The sequence below is a fragment of the Trichoderma camerunense genome (genome assembly GCF_050948025.1).
Source record: "Trichoderma camerunense strain CBS 138272 chromosome Unknown V8C40scaffold_1, whole genome shotgun sequence".
Lineage (NCBI taxonomy): Eukaryota > Fungi > Ascomycota > Sordariomycetes > Hypocreales > Hypocreaceae > Trichoderma > Trichoderma camerunense.
This window is the reverse complement of record NW_028145369.1, coordinates 1,149,777-1,165,774: the sequence shown is the minus strand read 5'-3', so window position 1 is coordinate 1,165,774 and position 15,998 is coordinate 1,149,777. Positions and strand designations below refer to the sequence as shown.

At 48.5% G+C, this 15,998-nt stretch overlaps 6 protein-coding genes across 6 annotated transcripts; 2 read left to right on the top strand and 4 right to left on the bottom strand.

Moving 5' to 3' along the window:
• The first annotated feature begins 1,152 nt into the window (after positions 1 to 1,152).
• Positions 1,153 to 2,190, top strand: V8C40DRAFT_229650 (bZIP transcription factor). The gene has a single exon (XM_083212525.1). It carries the CDS (start codon positions 1,181 to 1,183, stop codon positions 1,820 to 1,822), a length of 642 nt encoding a protein of 213 aa, XP_083078971.1. The 5' UTR covers positions 1,153 to 1,180; the 3' UTR covers positions 1,823 to 2,190.
• A 3,082-nt stretch (positions 2,191 to 5,272) lies between these two features.
• V8C40DRAFT_260320 (uncharacterized protein) lies at positions 5,273 to 5,596 on the top strand (the record flags this gene model as incomplete). Its single annotated transcript, XM_083219123.1, has 1 exon — positions 5,273 to 5,596. The coding sequence occupies one exon, from the start codon at positions 5,273 to 5,275 to the stop codon at positions 5,594 to 5,596; it is 324 nt and encodes a 107-aa protein (XP_083078970.1).
• Positions 5,597 to 5,998: 402 nt separating this feature from the next.
• On the bottom strand, positions 5,999 to 8,051 carry V8C40DRAFT_279215 (uncharacterized protein; the record flags this gene model as incomplete). Its single annotated transcript, XM_083221186.1, has 3 exons — positions 7,195 to 8,051; positions 6,935 to 7,122; positions 5,999 to 6,654 (listed from the first exon to the last, which is right to left on the bottom strand). The coding sequence occupies exons 1-3, from the start codon at positions 7,887 to 7,889 to the stop codon at positions 5,999 to 6,001; spliced, it is 1,539 nt and encodes a 512-aa protein (XP_083078969.1). The 5' UTR covers positions 7,890 to 8,051.
• A 264-nt stretch (positions 8,052 to 8,315) lies between these two features.
• V8C40DRAFT_260318 (uncharacterized protein) lies at positions 8,316 to 8,699 on the bottom strand (the record flags this gene model as incomplete). Its single annotated transcript, XM_083219122.1, has 3 exons — positions 8,316 to 8,466; positions 8,521 to 8,613; positions 8,695 to 8,699. The coding sequence occupies 3 exons, from the start codon at positions 8,697 to 8,699 to the stop codon at positions 8,316 to 8,318; spliced, it is 249 nt and encodes an 82-aa protein (XP_083078968.1).
• A 3,050-nt stretch (positions 8,700 to 11,749) lies between these two features.
• V8C40DRAFT_229641 (uncharacterized protein) lies at positions 11,750 to 12,327 on the bottom strand. Its single transcript, XM_083212524.1, has one exon. The coding sequence runs from the start codon at positions 12,275 to 12,277 to the stop codon at positions 11,822 to 11,824; it is 456 nt and encodes a 151-aa protein (XP_083078967.1). The 5' UTR covers positions 12,278 to 12,327; the 3' UTR covers positions 11,750 to 11,821.
• A 1,750-nt stretch (positions 12,328 to 14,077) lies between these two features.
• V8C40DRAFT_229637 (uncharacterized protein) lies at positions 14,078 to 14,596 on the bottom strand. The gene has a single exon (XM_083212523.1). It carries the CDS (start codon positions 14,454 to 14,456, stop codon positions 14,244 to 14,246), a length of 213 nt encoding a protein of 70 aa, XP_083078966.1. The 5' UTR covers positions 14,457 to 14,596; the 3' UTR covers positions 14,078 to 14,243.
• Positions 14,597 to 15,998: the final 1,402 nt, after the last annotated feature.

Here is a 15,998-nt window from a genome sequence, read left to right as displayed (position 1 = left end):
CCAGAGAGGCAGGCAAGGCAGCGGACAAGGCAAGGCTAGCACGCACAAAGACAGATCAAATTACGGGAGTGCTCCCAGGGCATTTCCCTATCACGGCTCCTGTTGCAGCGAGTTCCGGGCTTAGTCACGAAGCCGGATTCTGCTAGTCCGTCCAAGTTTCCCAGAGTTGTGCAACCGGAGGGCTGATGCCGCGTGCACAGTCGGATGTAAGCTGGCAGCATCAAGTGGCATTGGAGCCGTCAGCGTGTCAAGGGGGGGAGGCCGGAATCTGCAAATCCGCTGCCGCGTTAACTCTGCATCTCCCCCATACAAGTTGCTTGCTGGCTCTACTAAAAAGCAATCGGCCGCCTACTTACATACAGTGCACATGTAAAAGTGCCGGCACTCTCTCCTGTCCATTGAATCTGGACTGAGCTTGTCTGCCTTAGTCCACCCAATACCTCCCCGGTAGTATCGCCTACTGTGCTGTACATGTACTCCCTCTTCCCTCGTACAAGCAACTGGAGTCGAATCTACCCAATTCCACGTACTAGGCCGTATCCATTTGTGTGTGTTGCAGCATTAATACCCGTTGAAATTGAGTGCATGCCCATGTGCACGTGGCTCGATATATATCAGCCGTGCGCCCACCATCTCACTTTGTCCAGACTCAGACTATTGAGTCCAGCACATAAGAGCTGAATCCCCAGAAAAGGAAGACGTGCAGACACAGAGCTCGAAGCCAAAAGCTTGCCAAATACGAACAAGACACACCAAGTTACAGCCTCTCACCCTCCAATGTCCCTTTCCTCTCGCGGTTAGCATTGCACAGCACCGCCGTAGGCGAAACCGAAGGATTTGATTACAGGTCCCGTTGCCGTTGTCACTTTCGTCTCACTTCCCGCCTTTTCTTCAGCTTGCTTGACTCGTTTCTGCAAGCAAGCAAGCATGGACCCATCAGGTATGTCGACTATTTCTTATTCTCAATACGATGTTTTGCGATACACCTGGTCTGCTGCTTCAATTATGTCATAAGTCATATTACCACCTCTTTGGAAAAAGGTGTTTACATATATTGTCGAGACATCGTCTCCCTCTTTTGTTACACGTACATACATACTCCATACACACATAGACACAAGCGCACTATTCCGGGCGGGACCCATACCATTGCTATTCTTTCCCAGTCTTATTGCTGTGTATGACTTCATTTTATACTCATTCGCCCATCATGGTCGATAATCCAGAATTTACGTTCAAGTGTTGGCCAGACCAAGTGTTAACCGAAGACATGTGCCCTCCAGAAGCATTCTTCTCAGCGCAACAACAACAACACCACCATCACCATCTTTTCGACACAGGCCTTCATCATGCTGCCCGGATACATGTACCACACAATCAACAACATGAAGACAGGCTCGGCATGTCAGCCCCTACCTATTCCTCAGAGGGCGCCAACAGTGTCTTTTTCCAGATGCCGGCGCAGCAGATGGCCAATGTGATGCCGCCATCCTCGTCGGCGTCAACACCAACCCCCCACCACTACCGCCAGGATTCTCCCACCAGCACACATAGCGGAGGCTCTCATTCAAAGCATCGCAGCACAACCCGATCAACAGACGGCGATGAACTTGAAGCCTGCAGCGACGAAGCGCAAGCCGCCATCAAACGGCAGCGCAATACGATGGCGGCACGAAAGTATCGCCAGAAACGCCTTGACCGGATAGCTGATCTGGAGCGGGCATTGAGTGACATGACTGGGGAGCGCGACGAACTCAAGCTTAAGCTGGCGAGGCGCGAAGCCGAAGTTGAAGCTCTAAGAGAAGTTCTAGGGAGAAAGTGAACATGCCCACCCACTTACATGCTCGCTCTTTGCGCGATTACACACATACACCCCTGTATAACACCAAAGAGAGGGTGAAGCCCTCAACGACGCACTCACTCTACTGCAACCACATACCCATAACGCTTAACCTGTACTGGATTTTTTGCTCTATTTTACGGAAATGTTTTTCTTTTTTTCAATTGGATCTTTCGGGGTTTAGATCTTTTATGTCACTTGGTGTTCACGGGAGAAACGACCTCGGGGGCCGGTTATTGGGAGGGCACATTGTTTTCATTCAAGTCTTTTACTATTATTCCTCCTATTGTTGTTCTGATTTTGTCTTTGTCGTTTTCACCGGCAATGAACCCTGGACGAAAAAGGTGCCAAATGTAACCAAAGTCGTCGGGGTTGTCAGATATATAAAACCCATGTTAGCGCTACAATCCTTCCGCATATAGATGGGGGGCATTTAAAAGTCATCAATGATGACCAATACAGAATTGGAAAAACAAAAAAGACGGTGTTTCATAAATCATATGTCCTTTTTGTGGTTGCTCAGACGATGTCGATTCTCTTCCTTAATTGTGAACAAGATGTTTCATGGAAATTATTCAACTTCTTTCGCCTCATCATGGCTGACCACTGCTGTCATATTCGACAGGAGGCACAATGAATATAGGGGGTAGATGTGCTATATAATAGGGGAGAAAACATAAGAGGCTTACCAAAGCACATGGGCCATTATCTGAGCAACCAAACAGTCCAATCTCTCAGACACACTTGGACAGCTCAATGTCATCTTCATCATAGATGAAAGCCACCCAGTCTGAGAAAGAAACAAAAAGAAGTCAAAAGAGAAGACTTTAGCAATTCAGGAACGCTGTATTACACAGATGTAATTCATGATAGTCCTAGGCTTGCGTATTTCACAGTAAGACAAGAAGAGGGAAATCTTTAAATACTAATGATTGGAAAAGACGAAAGAATCATCCAAGCTGGAAAAGATGATGTTTTATATGCAGAAAAGCGAACATATTCAATTTCTTTTCGAGTTATTTTCTACCTTACTCGCGAATAATACCTGACAGCACGGTGCCTGAGACATGGGATACGATACTGGCAATTACAAAGCCCTCCTCGGTAGCGCCTTGGCCTCTTCCTCTCTTGTCTCGGGGCGAAAGAGAATCCCGACGATTACCAACTACGGAAACACCATTTTCTTCATCAACTCATAGAGTGTTGTTGGTTCAACCCTTTTTTCTCGTCTGTAGGTATGTGCGTGTATGTGTCGGCGATAGAGTCATAGTGGGGGCGCCAGAGTTCCGGTGACTCACCCCAGCATAAAAGGAGATTGGAAGTACATGTACACACCATTGGCCATTTTTGACGTCGTACAGATGAAATTATATGGGATTACCAAAATTGATGTTGATGAATTTGCTTGTTGGTTGATGGATAATGATTGACTCAATTCACTGACTGTGTTCTACGGAATAGGGGATGCTGCTTGTCATTGAAGACTGACTGCAGGAAAACAATCTGACACAACTTTCCATCCCCTGGCAAGAACCTTTCGGGAGAGGCGTTCTGCGGATTTCAGGGGCCAAAACTCAAAGGCCAAGTGACACGGAGCATGAGCAATTAGGACTTTCTGACCACTATCCCTTGTTGTGTATCACGTCTGCCACGACGAAATGCAGAGGGACTTGCTACATTAGTCGAGTCAGGGTGATGATTGTTGATTTTGATATTAACCGGACAATGATTGGGCGGTGATTCGGCAAGAGTGTAATAAGAGAGCCTGTATCTATGGCCGGTACACGTCTTTGTTGACGCAATGCGCTGATTTTGTCCAACTCCGGATGTAAAGGATCCGATTCATGTTCGGCGAGATGGATTTGGCAAGTCTGTCCAGTTTTAATTTCCACACCAACGGGGAATATGAAGTACCCGCGTCTATTGTGACATAGACCAGCGAACAGATAAAACTATTTACGACGATTGAATTGAATTTGTGACATGAGCCGTATATCGACATGCAAGAATTATTGCCACATGGTGTCACAGTATACCTACACATGATTATATGAATACTACCGGTATCTAGTAAGTACTGAGTATCTATAGCTGAAAAATAAACAAGGTACTAACAGGTATCGGGTATATAATGATGTCCGAGAGATGAATTTACAGGTTAATCATTGGCTTTGCCGCGTAAGAGTTTTGCAATAAACGTATCTCTGACCTGCGAGAGGGCGAATCAAGATCTATTACACCAATCTGCCTATGTCTAGTCATGAAATCCGTCTTATCATAACAGCAAGGCCAGTATTACTCTGCTTCTCGTGGAACAGTGACATGACAGCCAGTATTGTGGCAAGATTTGGTATGCCGAAATCTCCCAGCAGTGCCCCCTATTCCAGAACCCAGACGGAGGCCCCCCCAACTAACCCGTAGGTAGATTTTACATATACTCGTATACAAGTGATGTACGTCTTTGATAGGTTGTTTACTATTTCGGCAATCCCCTGTAACCAACTCGTGCCAGAGGATTTATTGACAAGGAACTGATTCCTTGACTGCAACGTCAAACACGTGGAACTTGAACAGCACAGACGCACACCCGCCGAGTACCAAGCTTCAGGATCTGGGAATATCTAGGCACTGGGCAATTCCGAACGTGGCATTGCGGCAGTTGCCGCTTTGCCGCTCAAGGCTCGGCCAATTCGCATACCTATGCAGCTGGATCACACCTATACGAGCGAGGCTATGCACAAGTCTACCCAGTAAGTAAGTCGGGTAGCCCTACAGCTGGGTCGGTTTGGCACTATAAGGTACGAGCATTGTACAATACGAAATCAATAGCTTACTTTCCTCTTTTGTCTTCCCCACGAAGCACAAGCGTGGCCTTGTCCTTGTCATCATGCTTGGAGGCAAGCTGAAAGTGATAAGCATCAGCCCAGCTGCTTACTGCATATGGGTCTAGTCTAGCTGTAACGGCGCTGCAAGAACCGCCAGCCTTATTGCTTGGCAAGGTCAGAGTCAGACGAGCAATTCGATCATTCGATGATTCCAAAATGATTCCCTTCCACCCTTGTCCTTGCAATGAGTGCATGTCAGATGTAAGAAGCAAATCGGGCTCAATTTAAATGAAATGGCGGAACAAACGTTTTCCCCCCGCAAAACGGTGCCAAGGCGGATCATCCACGGACCTGGCGAGGGCAACGTGTCGATGACGTAGCCGCGTCCCTGATCATCAGGGAAATGAAAGCCAAGCTCGTCAGATGCCAGCTCTTGGCTTTTTGTTTTTCTTTCCTCTTACATTTCAAACGCTATTGGTCTCAAGCTCACCGAAAATTACATCTCAGGTACCATCGCATTTTGAGCTACACATTTTCTCTTTACCTACACCTTCTTACTTGCTTGCTTGCTTGTACTACTATTTCGTTCATTTCGCTGCCAGCCACCATGTCTACTGCTAGCGATCGTGTTGAGTTGGCGGAGCCTGAACGCGTGTACGATGCGCAGCCAAAGTCACATCAAGCCATGGGCAAGTCTCTCCATTTCCCGTCATGGTGCGAAACTCCAAAGAAGATGTTGTTAACCGTGCGCAAACAGACGCTCAGCAGCCGCATCCTGAGACGACAGACGACGTCAACATGCGCGGAGGCGATGACGGCGATTGCTGTCCTGGCCGCTTTTGCTTCATCATCCCCTGCCCGATTCCCATCGACTGCTGCATCTTCCCGTGCCCGTGCTAAACGGAGCTTATCATACCTTACACTACGATGAAGAGGAGGGATCGTATCTTATACCCGCCAGCAGGCTTATCGCACCCTTTAGAGGGTTGATGCTGTGTAATCTTGTGGAACAGCTACACTGCATGCACAGGAGAATGATTTCGATTTGATCAAGCCTTTGGAACACAGAATTCATATTAGAGCGAAATGATTGCGCAATATTTAGTTGAAGAGATTCAGAGCTGCTTGGCTTATGTGCCGGCGGCGTTAGATGGATATAATAATACAACAGACAAATTGCTATGACCACATACTTTCGAATCCGCAAATAACCCTCTCAGTTCATGCTTGGGAACGACTGTGCTTCTTACTACGGACATGAATTGACATAAATGATGGGGCCAAGTGGGTAAATTGTCTCTTCCTCTATATAGTTACGCATTGAATTCTACAGTTATGAATCACAATTGACCAGCTTCCAGCCATCCTCGGTCGCTTTTTCTACCTTGACTCGCGGCCTATTACCGCCTTGGTATTCCTCAAACAAGTCTTCTATCTTCCTCACACCAGGCTTCTTCCCGCGCGTCTCCAAATGCGCCGCCACGAGAGCGTCGATACTAAGTCTCGTCTGCACATCCCCCACTTCATCAGAGTTGGTCATCTCCACCAGAGCGCCCACCGTGAGAATAACCGCCAGCAGCACGACCAGCACGTTGGCAACAAGCAGACAGACAAGCGGCGCTACCGGCACAGTAGCTACGAGTATCGAGGATCGCCGTTGGGCTACCTCTGCAGGTCTGGGCTCAAGGGCTGCGCCGGCCGACGCGAGAATGGCTTGACTGTATGTATTGGAGAATCTGTCAGTCAGCTGCTGTGCGGTCTTACTTTCCCAGAACTCGGTAATGGTATTGTGCATGAGGAAATATTCCATCGCGGGACTGAACCTCAGTGTCCCTGCGATATCATTCGTCGAGGAGAAGTTGCTGGGTGAGGTCGAGAAGTGTGTAACGGAGCCACTGGCGGAGCTGTACTCTGTGTCGAATATAGTGCTCTTACATAGCATGACGATGACGGTCGGTTGGTCTGGGCCGCTGTAGACCTCGTCGTTATCTTGTTACAAACTACGTGTAAGTAAGCAGGCTGTGCCTTATGGCGAGCTCGAAGATTCAAGGCCAGCATAGGATATTGAACTTCCCCAGCATCCTGACAGGTGGCAAGGAAGGAAAGGTATTGTTACTACATGTACATATCTACGCAATGCAATTAGATAGTAGGCGTGGACATTAGGCTGGGGGGAAGGGGAGACATCTATATAAGCAATACCTAATAGGATATACTTGCTACTCATATGCCGCACGATACAAATCTCTTGCCCGCCCATTCATCAAACGTCTCAGTCCAGCAAGTCTGGCTGGTACAGGGTCTCCGTCCTTAATTTGAACAGAGTTGTACTGTTGATACGGATGTCCAGCGTATACCTTATCCTCCTCTAGAGAATCACGTATTTGACATTGGTAAAACAGGTGCGGAACCTTGGTGGGAGCATCCACTGCATCAACAAATTCCCAAGCGCGAATACTAGAGAGATAACATATATCATGTAAGTGATGTTTCAAGATGGTATGCAGGATATAAGTTCCGGTCACTTACCCCGTTACACTATCGAGGGAGACCAAGCTCCCGATAATGGTCTTGAGCAGCCATGTAGGATCAATAGCCCAAACGTAGACTATAACAAGCCAGTCTCCGAACAAGGTTTTATTAAAATCCTTGCTATATTGAGAGAAGACCATTCGTCCCCCGCAGTTTATCTCAGGAGGGGCACTGTCATCTTTTGTGCGATAATTTATATAGCCCGCATGTCTCTGATGATTTTGCCATGAAAATATACTCGTAGACTGTTGGCTGTTTCCCTCTGTTAATTGCCTGGGTAGATCCATAAGATATGACCGCACAAGCATGCGCCATGGTGCTTGTCCATTTTCGTATCCGCGGGGAATAAAGTCAGATGATATCAGCCATCGGAATGATCGTACTTTGAGTGGCTTTGGTAGATGGCCAGTCTTAAGAACAAACCATGCATCGTGCAAGACGGCAGGTATCCGTCGCCAATACTGCTTCTTCAGTCTCTCAAGTATAACCTTGTTATGGTCTTCGTCTTCATGAGTCTTTTGCAGCCACAATGGAGATGATTCATCTCCTAGTGGCAGACAAGCGTACTCGGGTAGCGAGGGACAATGGCAGGGGATATAGTGCGTGCAGCGAGGTTTGTCTGCACCCGTAGTTGATGGTTCTGCACTCGTGGTCGATGATTCTGTATTCGTGGTTGATAGTTCTGTAGTCATGATTGATGATATTGCAAGTGTCGTGTCGATCAAATAGCTGGCTTTGGTGAAACGAAACTTTGTAATGTGTATTGTACGTTTGGTTTATATAGGTATCCAGAGAAATCGGCCCGACGCAAAAGTAAATATCTTCTTGTGGAAATGGCTAGCTTGATGGTTTCGGTGTATCTCACTATGACGATGTATGTATGAAGGGAATAGCGCATGGTCATAGTAATAATAAATATATTGAGTTAACCACTCAATCATGGTAATAAGAAATAACTATTTCGACTGAAAAAAATCACGTGTCATCATGAAAATGGCCTCGACGGCCGCGACCCACAGAGTCCCCTTATATATTATGCCAACCCTGTAATTGTTAAATTAGTAAAAATAGCTAGGTACTAAAGCATATCATAGGAAAGACACTTACACAAAAGAAATCTATTCTTTGGTGGCGGGGGCGGTGATGGCGGCAAAGGCCGCGGTGGTGGCGGCGGTGATGGGAGTGGTGATGGTGGTGATGGCGTTGGTGATGGTGGTGGTGATGGAGCGGCGGCGGCGGCGAGAAGAAGGGGGAGCACCTCTCTCAAGACTAGCATATTGTTAGTTAAACAAATCTGTTCACGTCGATCAATTCAAGACTCACTCAGAGGAGGTGGTGGTGGCGGCGGCGGGAGGGTTGTTGAGGCTGGAGATGCGGCCTCTCCCCCGAAGATCTCTCATTGGAATTTGTTCGCCTCTATATAAATACGAGTTAGCAACAGTGTACTTGGACAATTAGTTGAATGCTTGAGTTATAGGGTGGCGAGGAGCAACATACGCCATTGTTGTTATTGTTGTTATTGTTGTTATTGTTGTTGTTGGTGTTGTTGCTGGTGGTGGTGGTGGTGCAGAGGCAGAGGCAGAACAGAAGAAACAAACAAACAAAAGACTTGGAGAAACTAAGTAAGATTGCTGGGAGTTGAATGGATTTTACATAATTCCAAGGCTGGGTGAGTATGACTTTCCATTATTATCCTATCGTCACTTTCTGTCTGGTTCTATGGGTAAGGCAAACTATCCTGTCTATGGTAAACTTTGGCGACGTTGCTGCCTTCCTTGACCCTATTTTACTCCGCAATGGACGCTTCTGTTGTCTCGTTCTACTCTACTTATCATAGTCCGCATTAGCTTTTAGATAAATGTTCTCTAATTTTCGAGACAAAGCGACAGCCACTTATTAAGAACATATACTAAAGAAGAGCCTTTTGTATTATCTATTAGCTAAGAGAAGACGCGATTCCCTGCTTTAAATCGAGAATGCCCGGGTTGTCTATCTATTAACTTCTATAATTAATACCCAGAATAAAGGAGGCACTTGCCTACTCAAAACCTAAGATCGGTATTATCGAGTTCCCAAGAGTATACCAGCCGCGGGACTACTCTGATTGTTAAGGTAGGGTGCTGGCTAGCATTTCCCATGTATATCCATTCTAAGTCAGCCGTTGTAGCTAATTGAAAGTAATTCCCATTAACTGGTTGATAAGAATCCATCGGATATATGTTCTATGGTGGTGACTCCAAAGCGGTTGTTAATTATACATGGGCGTTAGCCTTCACTCCATCACCTTATTTAGAAGCCAGTGATATATATCGTCGTTGATGATCTTCAATCGATAAAACGAAACATCATCAATGTAAATTGAGATGGGATTGATATATACCATTGACATGGTCTATGAGAATTGTCGTTCAACAAAAAACAATTACTTTCTCATTTGGTCCATCAGACGTATTGCTTCCAACTTGAAATATCTTCCATCACAATTGCACATACAAGTCTAATCTTCTTAGAAGTACGACAATATTTTCTCTCTCTCTTTGATAATCTCATCTCCAAGTGCTGCTCAACCCCAAAAATCCATCACATCTCACAACGCCATAGCGACAGCTGTCAAAAGTTAATTCTTCTTGATCGAACCATAATAACTCAGCTGATCCGTATGCATAGCTAGCCTGCCTCGCTGGCAAAAACTAAAGCACAAGACAAATGACAGCTGTCGTCTCTAAATTAGTCGACAGCAGGTCAACTGTCAGATATCTCAATGTGATCCTGATTGTTCAGGCACAACCAAATATATTTCGCCCTACTCTTGAGTGCGCTACTTTGATATCAAGTCATTTAACTGGCCAATTACGTCTTTTAGCGGTATCTTAAAAGCAAAATTGAATCCTAAACGATGACAATGCTAGAAGAATGTCATTTGCGAATCACGAGTTGCAAATCACACTGTAGTCTCATACGCGTAGTCACAACACACGTTTGGCAGTCTCACTCATCCTGGGACACACCCCTTGACGTATTCCATCACAAGCATTCACGTTTGCATAAGACAAACTGTCACAACACCTCTTGATAGCGTGTGAAATTGTCTCGTAAAAACCAAAAAAGGGGGGGATTCACTCACGTTATTGCCCCTCAATAAATGAGAACCAGGTCTCAAACCTGATTGAGGAATCCCGAAGCGAAAAGAGGCTTACATAGTGAAGAAGGTTTCGGACAAATAGATCGAATGGAATCCTGGTGCAGGGAGATTCCTCAAGCAACACGCTTGGACGTGTGTCACTCATTGGCTCGATGAGAGGCCCGTTACTGGGCCAAGACGGATTAAAGTTTCCGTGCTGCCTGCATTTACTAGATCTGGACGGGCGCATGCACCCACTCTCGAAATCTGTTGCCGTCACATGCAAAAGAATTGCCTCTTTACGGTAACCATGGCTTGCATGGATCTTCCAATAAGGGCCAGGGATCCATGGTAAGCTCATCATGGCGCTTGCCCATGACAAAGCCGAGTAAACGTCAAATCAGGATCAGTCAGGATTCAGACTGTCTCTAGAGCCCACAAACTAGGCGGCCCGTTTAGAATCGGCACTAGGGCCGTGAAAGAGTCCGATAATATAGTTGAGTTGGTCTTCGGCGTACCGGCGTGGTGCAACTTCTCTCCTGGCTTGGGCTTGTCATAAAGTATCACGAGAGTTGCTTATATAAGTCGAGGTATCCGGGTGACACTAGAGCAGAACTGCACATCAGAAGATACTTTGCCTCAGAGAGAAAAGCAATAAGAGTCAAGATTAGGATTCCAAATCCGGAGGACGTGAAATCCGGAGCAAAACGGGGGGACTCTGGTGAAAAAGAGCCGCAAAAGAATACAGCAAACGTCATAATTACCTATCCCAAGGCGTCTGTGACCTTTGCTGATTGGAAGACGATATGATGGCGCATCATCTGGTTGCATGGTGATACCCCTTGACGATACCGCCAAGAGCGTCCCAGGAGGCAAGGAAACGCACACATAGAGGAGGGGGGAGGCGTGTGAATGGTGTCGTTGGGCGGATGACCACAAAACTAGCCGGGACAGGTGGGCAAGGTTGGCCATCACAGCCGGCATCTTAGTGGGGTGAGTGGGCAGGGATCATGAGATTCAGTAATGGAGTGCTTGGTCTGAAAGTGGCAGATCTTGCAGGATTAGAGGCATAGATGAGAAGCAGACACCATACTAACAGGGATGTCGCAACGGTCTGAGCCTCCGAGGGCTTGCGCCAGCTGCGGCTCCAGTGAACACAGCAACAAGACGAAGGGGGCGTGCGAGTAGGCAATAGAAGACCCGGCTAGGCCGTCTATCAATGCCACATCGTAAATGGTTTCCTCAACTTTGGTCCATCGTATTTCTCCAGAGTATCCGAGTTGCAGTTGAGATACGAACGCCGGCGTCAGACGTTTCTCAAACTTGGCTTTCGCCATAAGACATTTACGGGAATGAGAGGTGGCAGATGCGGAGAGGGCCGCCTGGGACGGCCCACACCTAGACCAGAAACAACTGGGAGAGCCAAAGCAAATAGAGAGAAAGCGTGAAGCCAGCCCGCAAAGTGTCCGCAACTGTATGGAGCGCACTTCGGATGCTAATGGGTTAGCAACTCACCACATACTGAAAGGGGAAGACAGTAGTAAAAGCCAAAGCGCCAAGTGACAGGACATAAAGAAAAACCATCAAGGGGTGATATAAACTCATGTTTCTAGAACCGATGATTCGCATCTGGTCAGCACAGTTTGCGGCGTGTAGCTGCAGGTAGCTGCGTGTAGCTGTGCGTAGGTGATGCCGAGGGGAGGTCGGTAGTATGGAGTATTGCAACGTCGATGCGGGACGCATGACCCTCGTACAGAGCTTTTGAGTGCGTCCCCACCATGCATGCATCTTCACACATGCTTGCGTTAGCGCTTGAGATGTGCATAAGGATGCATAATAGGGCGGGCAAAAGGTGTGAGCAGATGCGGCATGCCGGTGCACTTGCAGGCAAGGCGTGAAGCTCGGCTTTTGGTTGGCTGGGACTCGGAAGAACAAGCCATGCGTGTGTCCGTCTCCCATGACAGCCACATGAACATTTAGAAGTTCTCATCCTTCGCCAATAGCACGGCGGCGCATTTCGTATCGAAGGCTATCGGCCAAGGTAGCGTGGTTTGAGCGGCAGATATCATTCGCGGCTGATGGGCTCAAAAGTCAAATGCGGGAGGTGGTGATGGCATCTATCATCAGACTAGCCGACGACTAGTACCTCGGCGGACTGAGGCTGACCGGCCGGTGTGGGCAGGTGTCTGGACATGGGCTTAAGCCATATCGCTAGTCAGAATCCAAGCACTCGGCTGCCCCTGCACATGGCCTCTTGGTGGCGTCGTTTGTCGTTGATAGCCTCTCTCGTCCAACGCCCAAGCAGAGGCAACGAACAGCCTCCCGTTCTTGATGCTGGAAGGGGAAAAGCGTCGACAGGTACAGGCAGCTTCGTGGATGTTGCACAAGCCCCTATCGACCGAGAGGTGTGACCTTCTCTTTTTTGGTGGGAGATTATCTGATGTATGTTTTTGTCGCCTTTTAGTCAACGGTTATTAGCATCTATGAAGAAGGGATCAAAAGGTAGATAGCTGCAAGTGAGAAGCGAATCGGAATGAAGGCGAAACATGAAAAAGCAAGGATCGGCAGGTATCGAGACAAGACATGGCGGATAGCATGTAGCCCATGTCGCCTCGAAGAAGAGATAGTAGAGGCACCGCACATCGCCTCGGAGTTGGGAGTTGGCACACAACCCCATTCGCTAGCCCGGACATGAGGGCAAAACCAGCGCTCCGTTTGCCCTGAGACATGCCGACGGCCATGGAGGCAAGGAGGGCTGGTCTGAGCCATGACTGGACGCAGCTGCAGACGATGGATGCAAGTCATGGGCCGAAGCGTCGTGGAAAAATCAAGAAGTTTGCACAGCTGAGACCGGACCAGGCAAAGGAACAATGGCGGGAGCTGGGGGGAATTGACGAGTCGTTTCGAGCGGTCCGGCTGGGCGTGCGATTATTGGCGTCTTCTCCTCTTTGTGGCGCCATCGAGGTGTTTTGTGTTTGTGATTGCACGGAGGCATTTTGTCGCTCGCATCGCGTCTCGTCTGGAGGTTGATGCAGGCGAGGCCGAATGGGGGAGCGTCGGAATAATTCTGGCGCCAGATAAGAGATACCACAACCTCATGTGCTACTACTCCGTGCTCTCGTTGAGGTACTACGCGTCTCTCTACATGTGCATACGAGTATACTTTACATACATACGGCGTGCATACTAGACTCATCTTTTACTGCATGGCGAGATGGAAATACTACCAACTGCTTGCTCTCGTCATTGTCTCAGCCTCAAAATGGATCACTACTACTCGCAATCTGCATCTCGGCTCGATGGTATCCCGGGCGGTGATGACGAGTGCATGCCTTCTATTCCTGGCACCTGATGAAGCCCGAACTAATGGCTCTGAATCCCGGCTCTATGCTTTTGTGGCGTCCTGCAGGGATGGCCAGGGAGATGGGCGATTTCCCCGGATTCACGCATTCTGTGTACTGACCTCGTTCTTTTGCTGGATATACCGGTAGTAGGTACCACCTTGCCGAGACGCCTACTGGCTCCCTAGCCATGTACAGGCAAATCGACTGGGATCAGCTTGCTGGCGCTGTCTCGCGCGCGCACTCTATCCGTCTGTGCTTTTCCCTGCGACGGCCGTGTTTCCTCACTGAGAGTCGGCGGTCGGTTTGACAAGCCCAGGTTGTGCTAGCGCGCGGGAGGTTGCTCGAGCTGGTGAGGGCAAAGAGCAGAGTACGCGATCCATGCCTCTGGTACAAGCCAGGTATCGGCGTAGCTGCAGCCCGGAAGCACTGGACAAGCTACAGGTAAGCACAGAGGCTCCATAGAAGCTGTCGACATGAAAAGCACTTGACGGCCGTGGAATCATATGTGCTTACTGCCTGTATGTGCTGTAGGTAGCTGGAGACGCTGGAGACGGCTGCAATACTACCGACAAGTTACCGAATCAAGATGTACTATCATATGCGGTGTAACAGTAGCGGCTGGGGCCCGTCTTTGACAATCTTTGATCTATTTTAAACGCCTCGATGTGGGACAAGATTGCGTGGGCAGGCGATGATGGCTTCGCAACGCGGCTCAGCCAAGACATTTGGACGGCCCTGGATGACAAACTCATGCGTAACACGAGGCAAACCCATTCGACTAGTGTTGCGAACATTCCGGCAAAGAGGCCAAAATATGTCTACAGAGTACGAGTTCCGAGTACGATACCATGCAAGTCGTAGCGGTACTACCGTCCGTGTGGATATATCGCGGCTTTGATGGTGTGGGCGTGAACCTCTGATGCTGTCTTGTTACATATGTATTCTGCCGAGAACATTTGATAAAGAGGCCGGGATCATAGTGTGGTTATTATTGCCCTTTTTTATATATTTTATTTACCGACCGTGGAGACGCCCAAATGCCATGCAAATCGCTACGGGGCAAGATCATCGACAAGACGGCCCCGTGCTCATAGCTGCCATGAATGATCTGCAGCAGGGTGGCTACAGACGCAGGCATCATCTCGGATGCATACAAATGGGCACATACTGTATGCATCAAGACACATAGAGACAAGCTGCGCAATTCTCTATGGCCATCTCAAACGAGGAGGCATGCACAAGAGTTTCAACGCCAGCCGATTCTCGCATCTGAGCGGATGAGGGACTTGATGTTGTTCAGGTCTGGGCCAAAGGAATGTCGGCCCACAGCGAGTGGCATGCTTCCTTGCCTTCCTCGCCCCTCTTCTTCGGCAAGTGGGCTATCAAGTCCGGCTTCCTGGAAACATCGACGTCTTTCAACTCAACTCGGGGCCGTATCGACCGTATTTTGAAACACTTCAAAGACTGTCAGATCCACCATCATTGCTATTCTGAGCCTTGCCCGAGTCAGAAACGGGAGCGACGGTCGCTTCCGAGCTGAATCGAAACCTTGAGCTGGCCAACACTCTGCTAGCCCTCAGTCTATCTCTGAGACTAGTGGCTTAACTACATGTATGATCGCCTCGCCGTGTCTTGGAAGAAGAAGGCGATGCTCGAGGGCCATCGAACAGCCGCCTCACCAACTTGCGCGGGCTCTTGCTCCGGCTAGCGGCATTCGCATATAACATGCAACCAACTTGATCCAACGCTGATACATGTCCGGTCCTCGTAATTGGCGCTGGATGTGAGGTACCTCGAGGCCATCGCCAAAGAGCTGTGTTGTTTCAGCACACCATCCTGATGACTCCGAGGACGCCGTCCTCCGCATCCGCATCTACACCCACGCCTACATCTCCCACACACAGCGTCTACGTTGACTAACACAACTACACTTACGCCCATGCCCGTCCCCGTGTTTACACGCCTCTCTCTTGACCATCACATTCAACTACCTATTCTTTGCTTATCCAAAGGAACCTCGCCACTGGGGTACATGGTTGCTCTTTGGCTTCGGAGCTGATGAACAGGAGATGCTCCTGACGCGAACGAGAGGGGCTCTCAGCGTATTATACTAGCATATCATGAGTACATACATGTACCTACACATCTTAGACACTTGAACCTCCCTCGGCCTGTTCTTCACAGATGCAGGCAAATCTACCTATATAATCAGCTAGACGTCCCCGTGCATCGGCTTGATAGGCGGCCGACTCATCGACATCTGCCGTGATATATTACCAGCACCTCAACTGACCCTCCCTGTCCTGCTCCCCCTGCCACCCCCCCTTGTCGCGGCC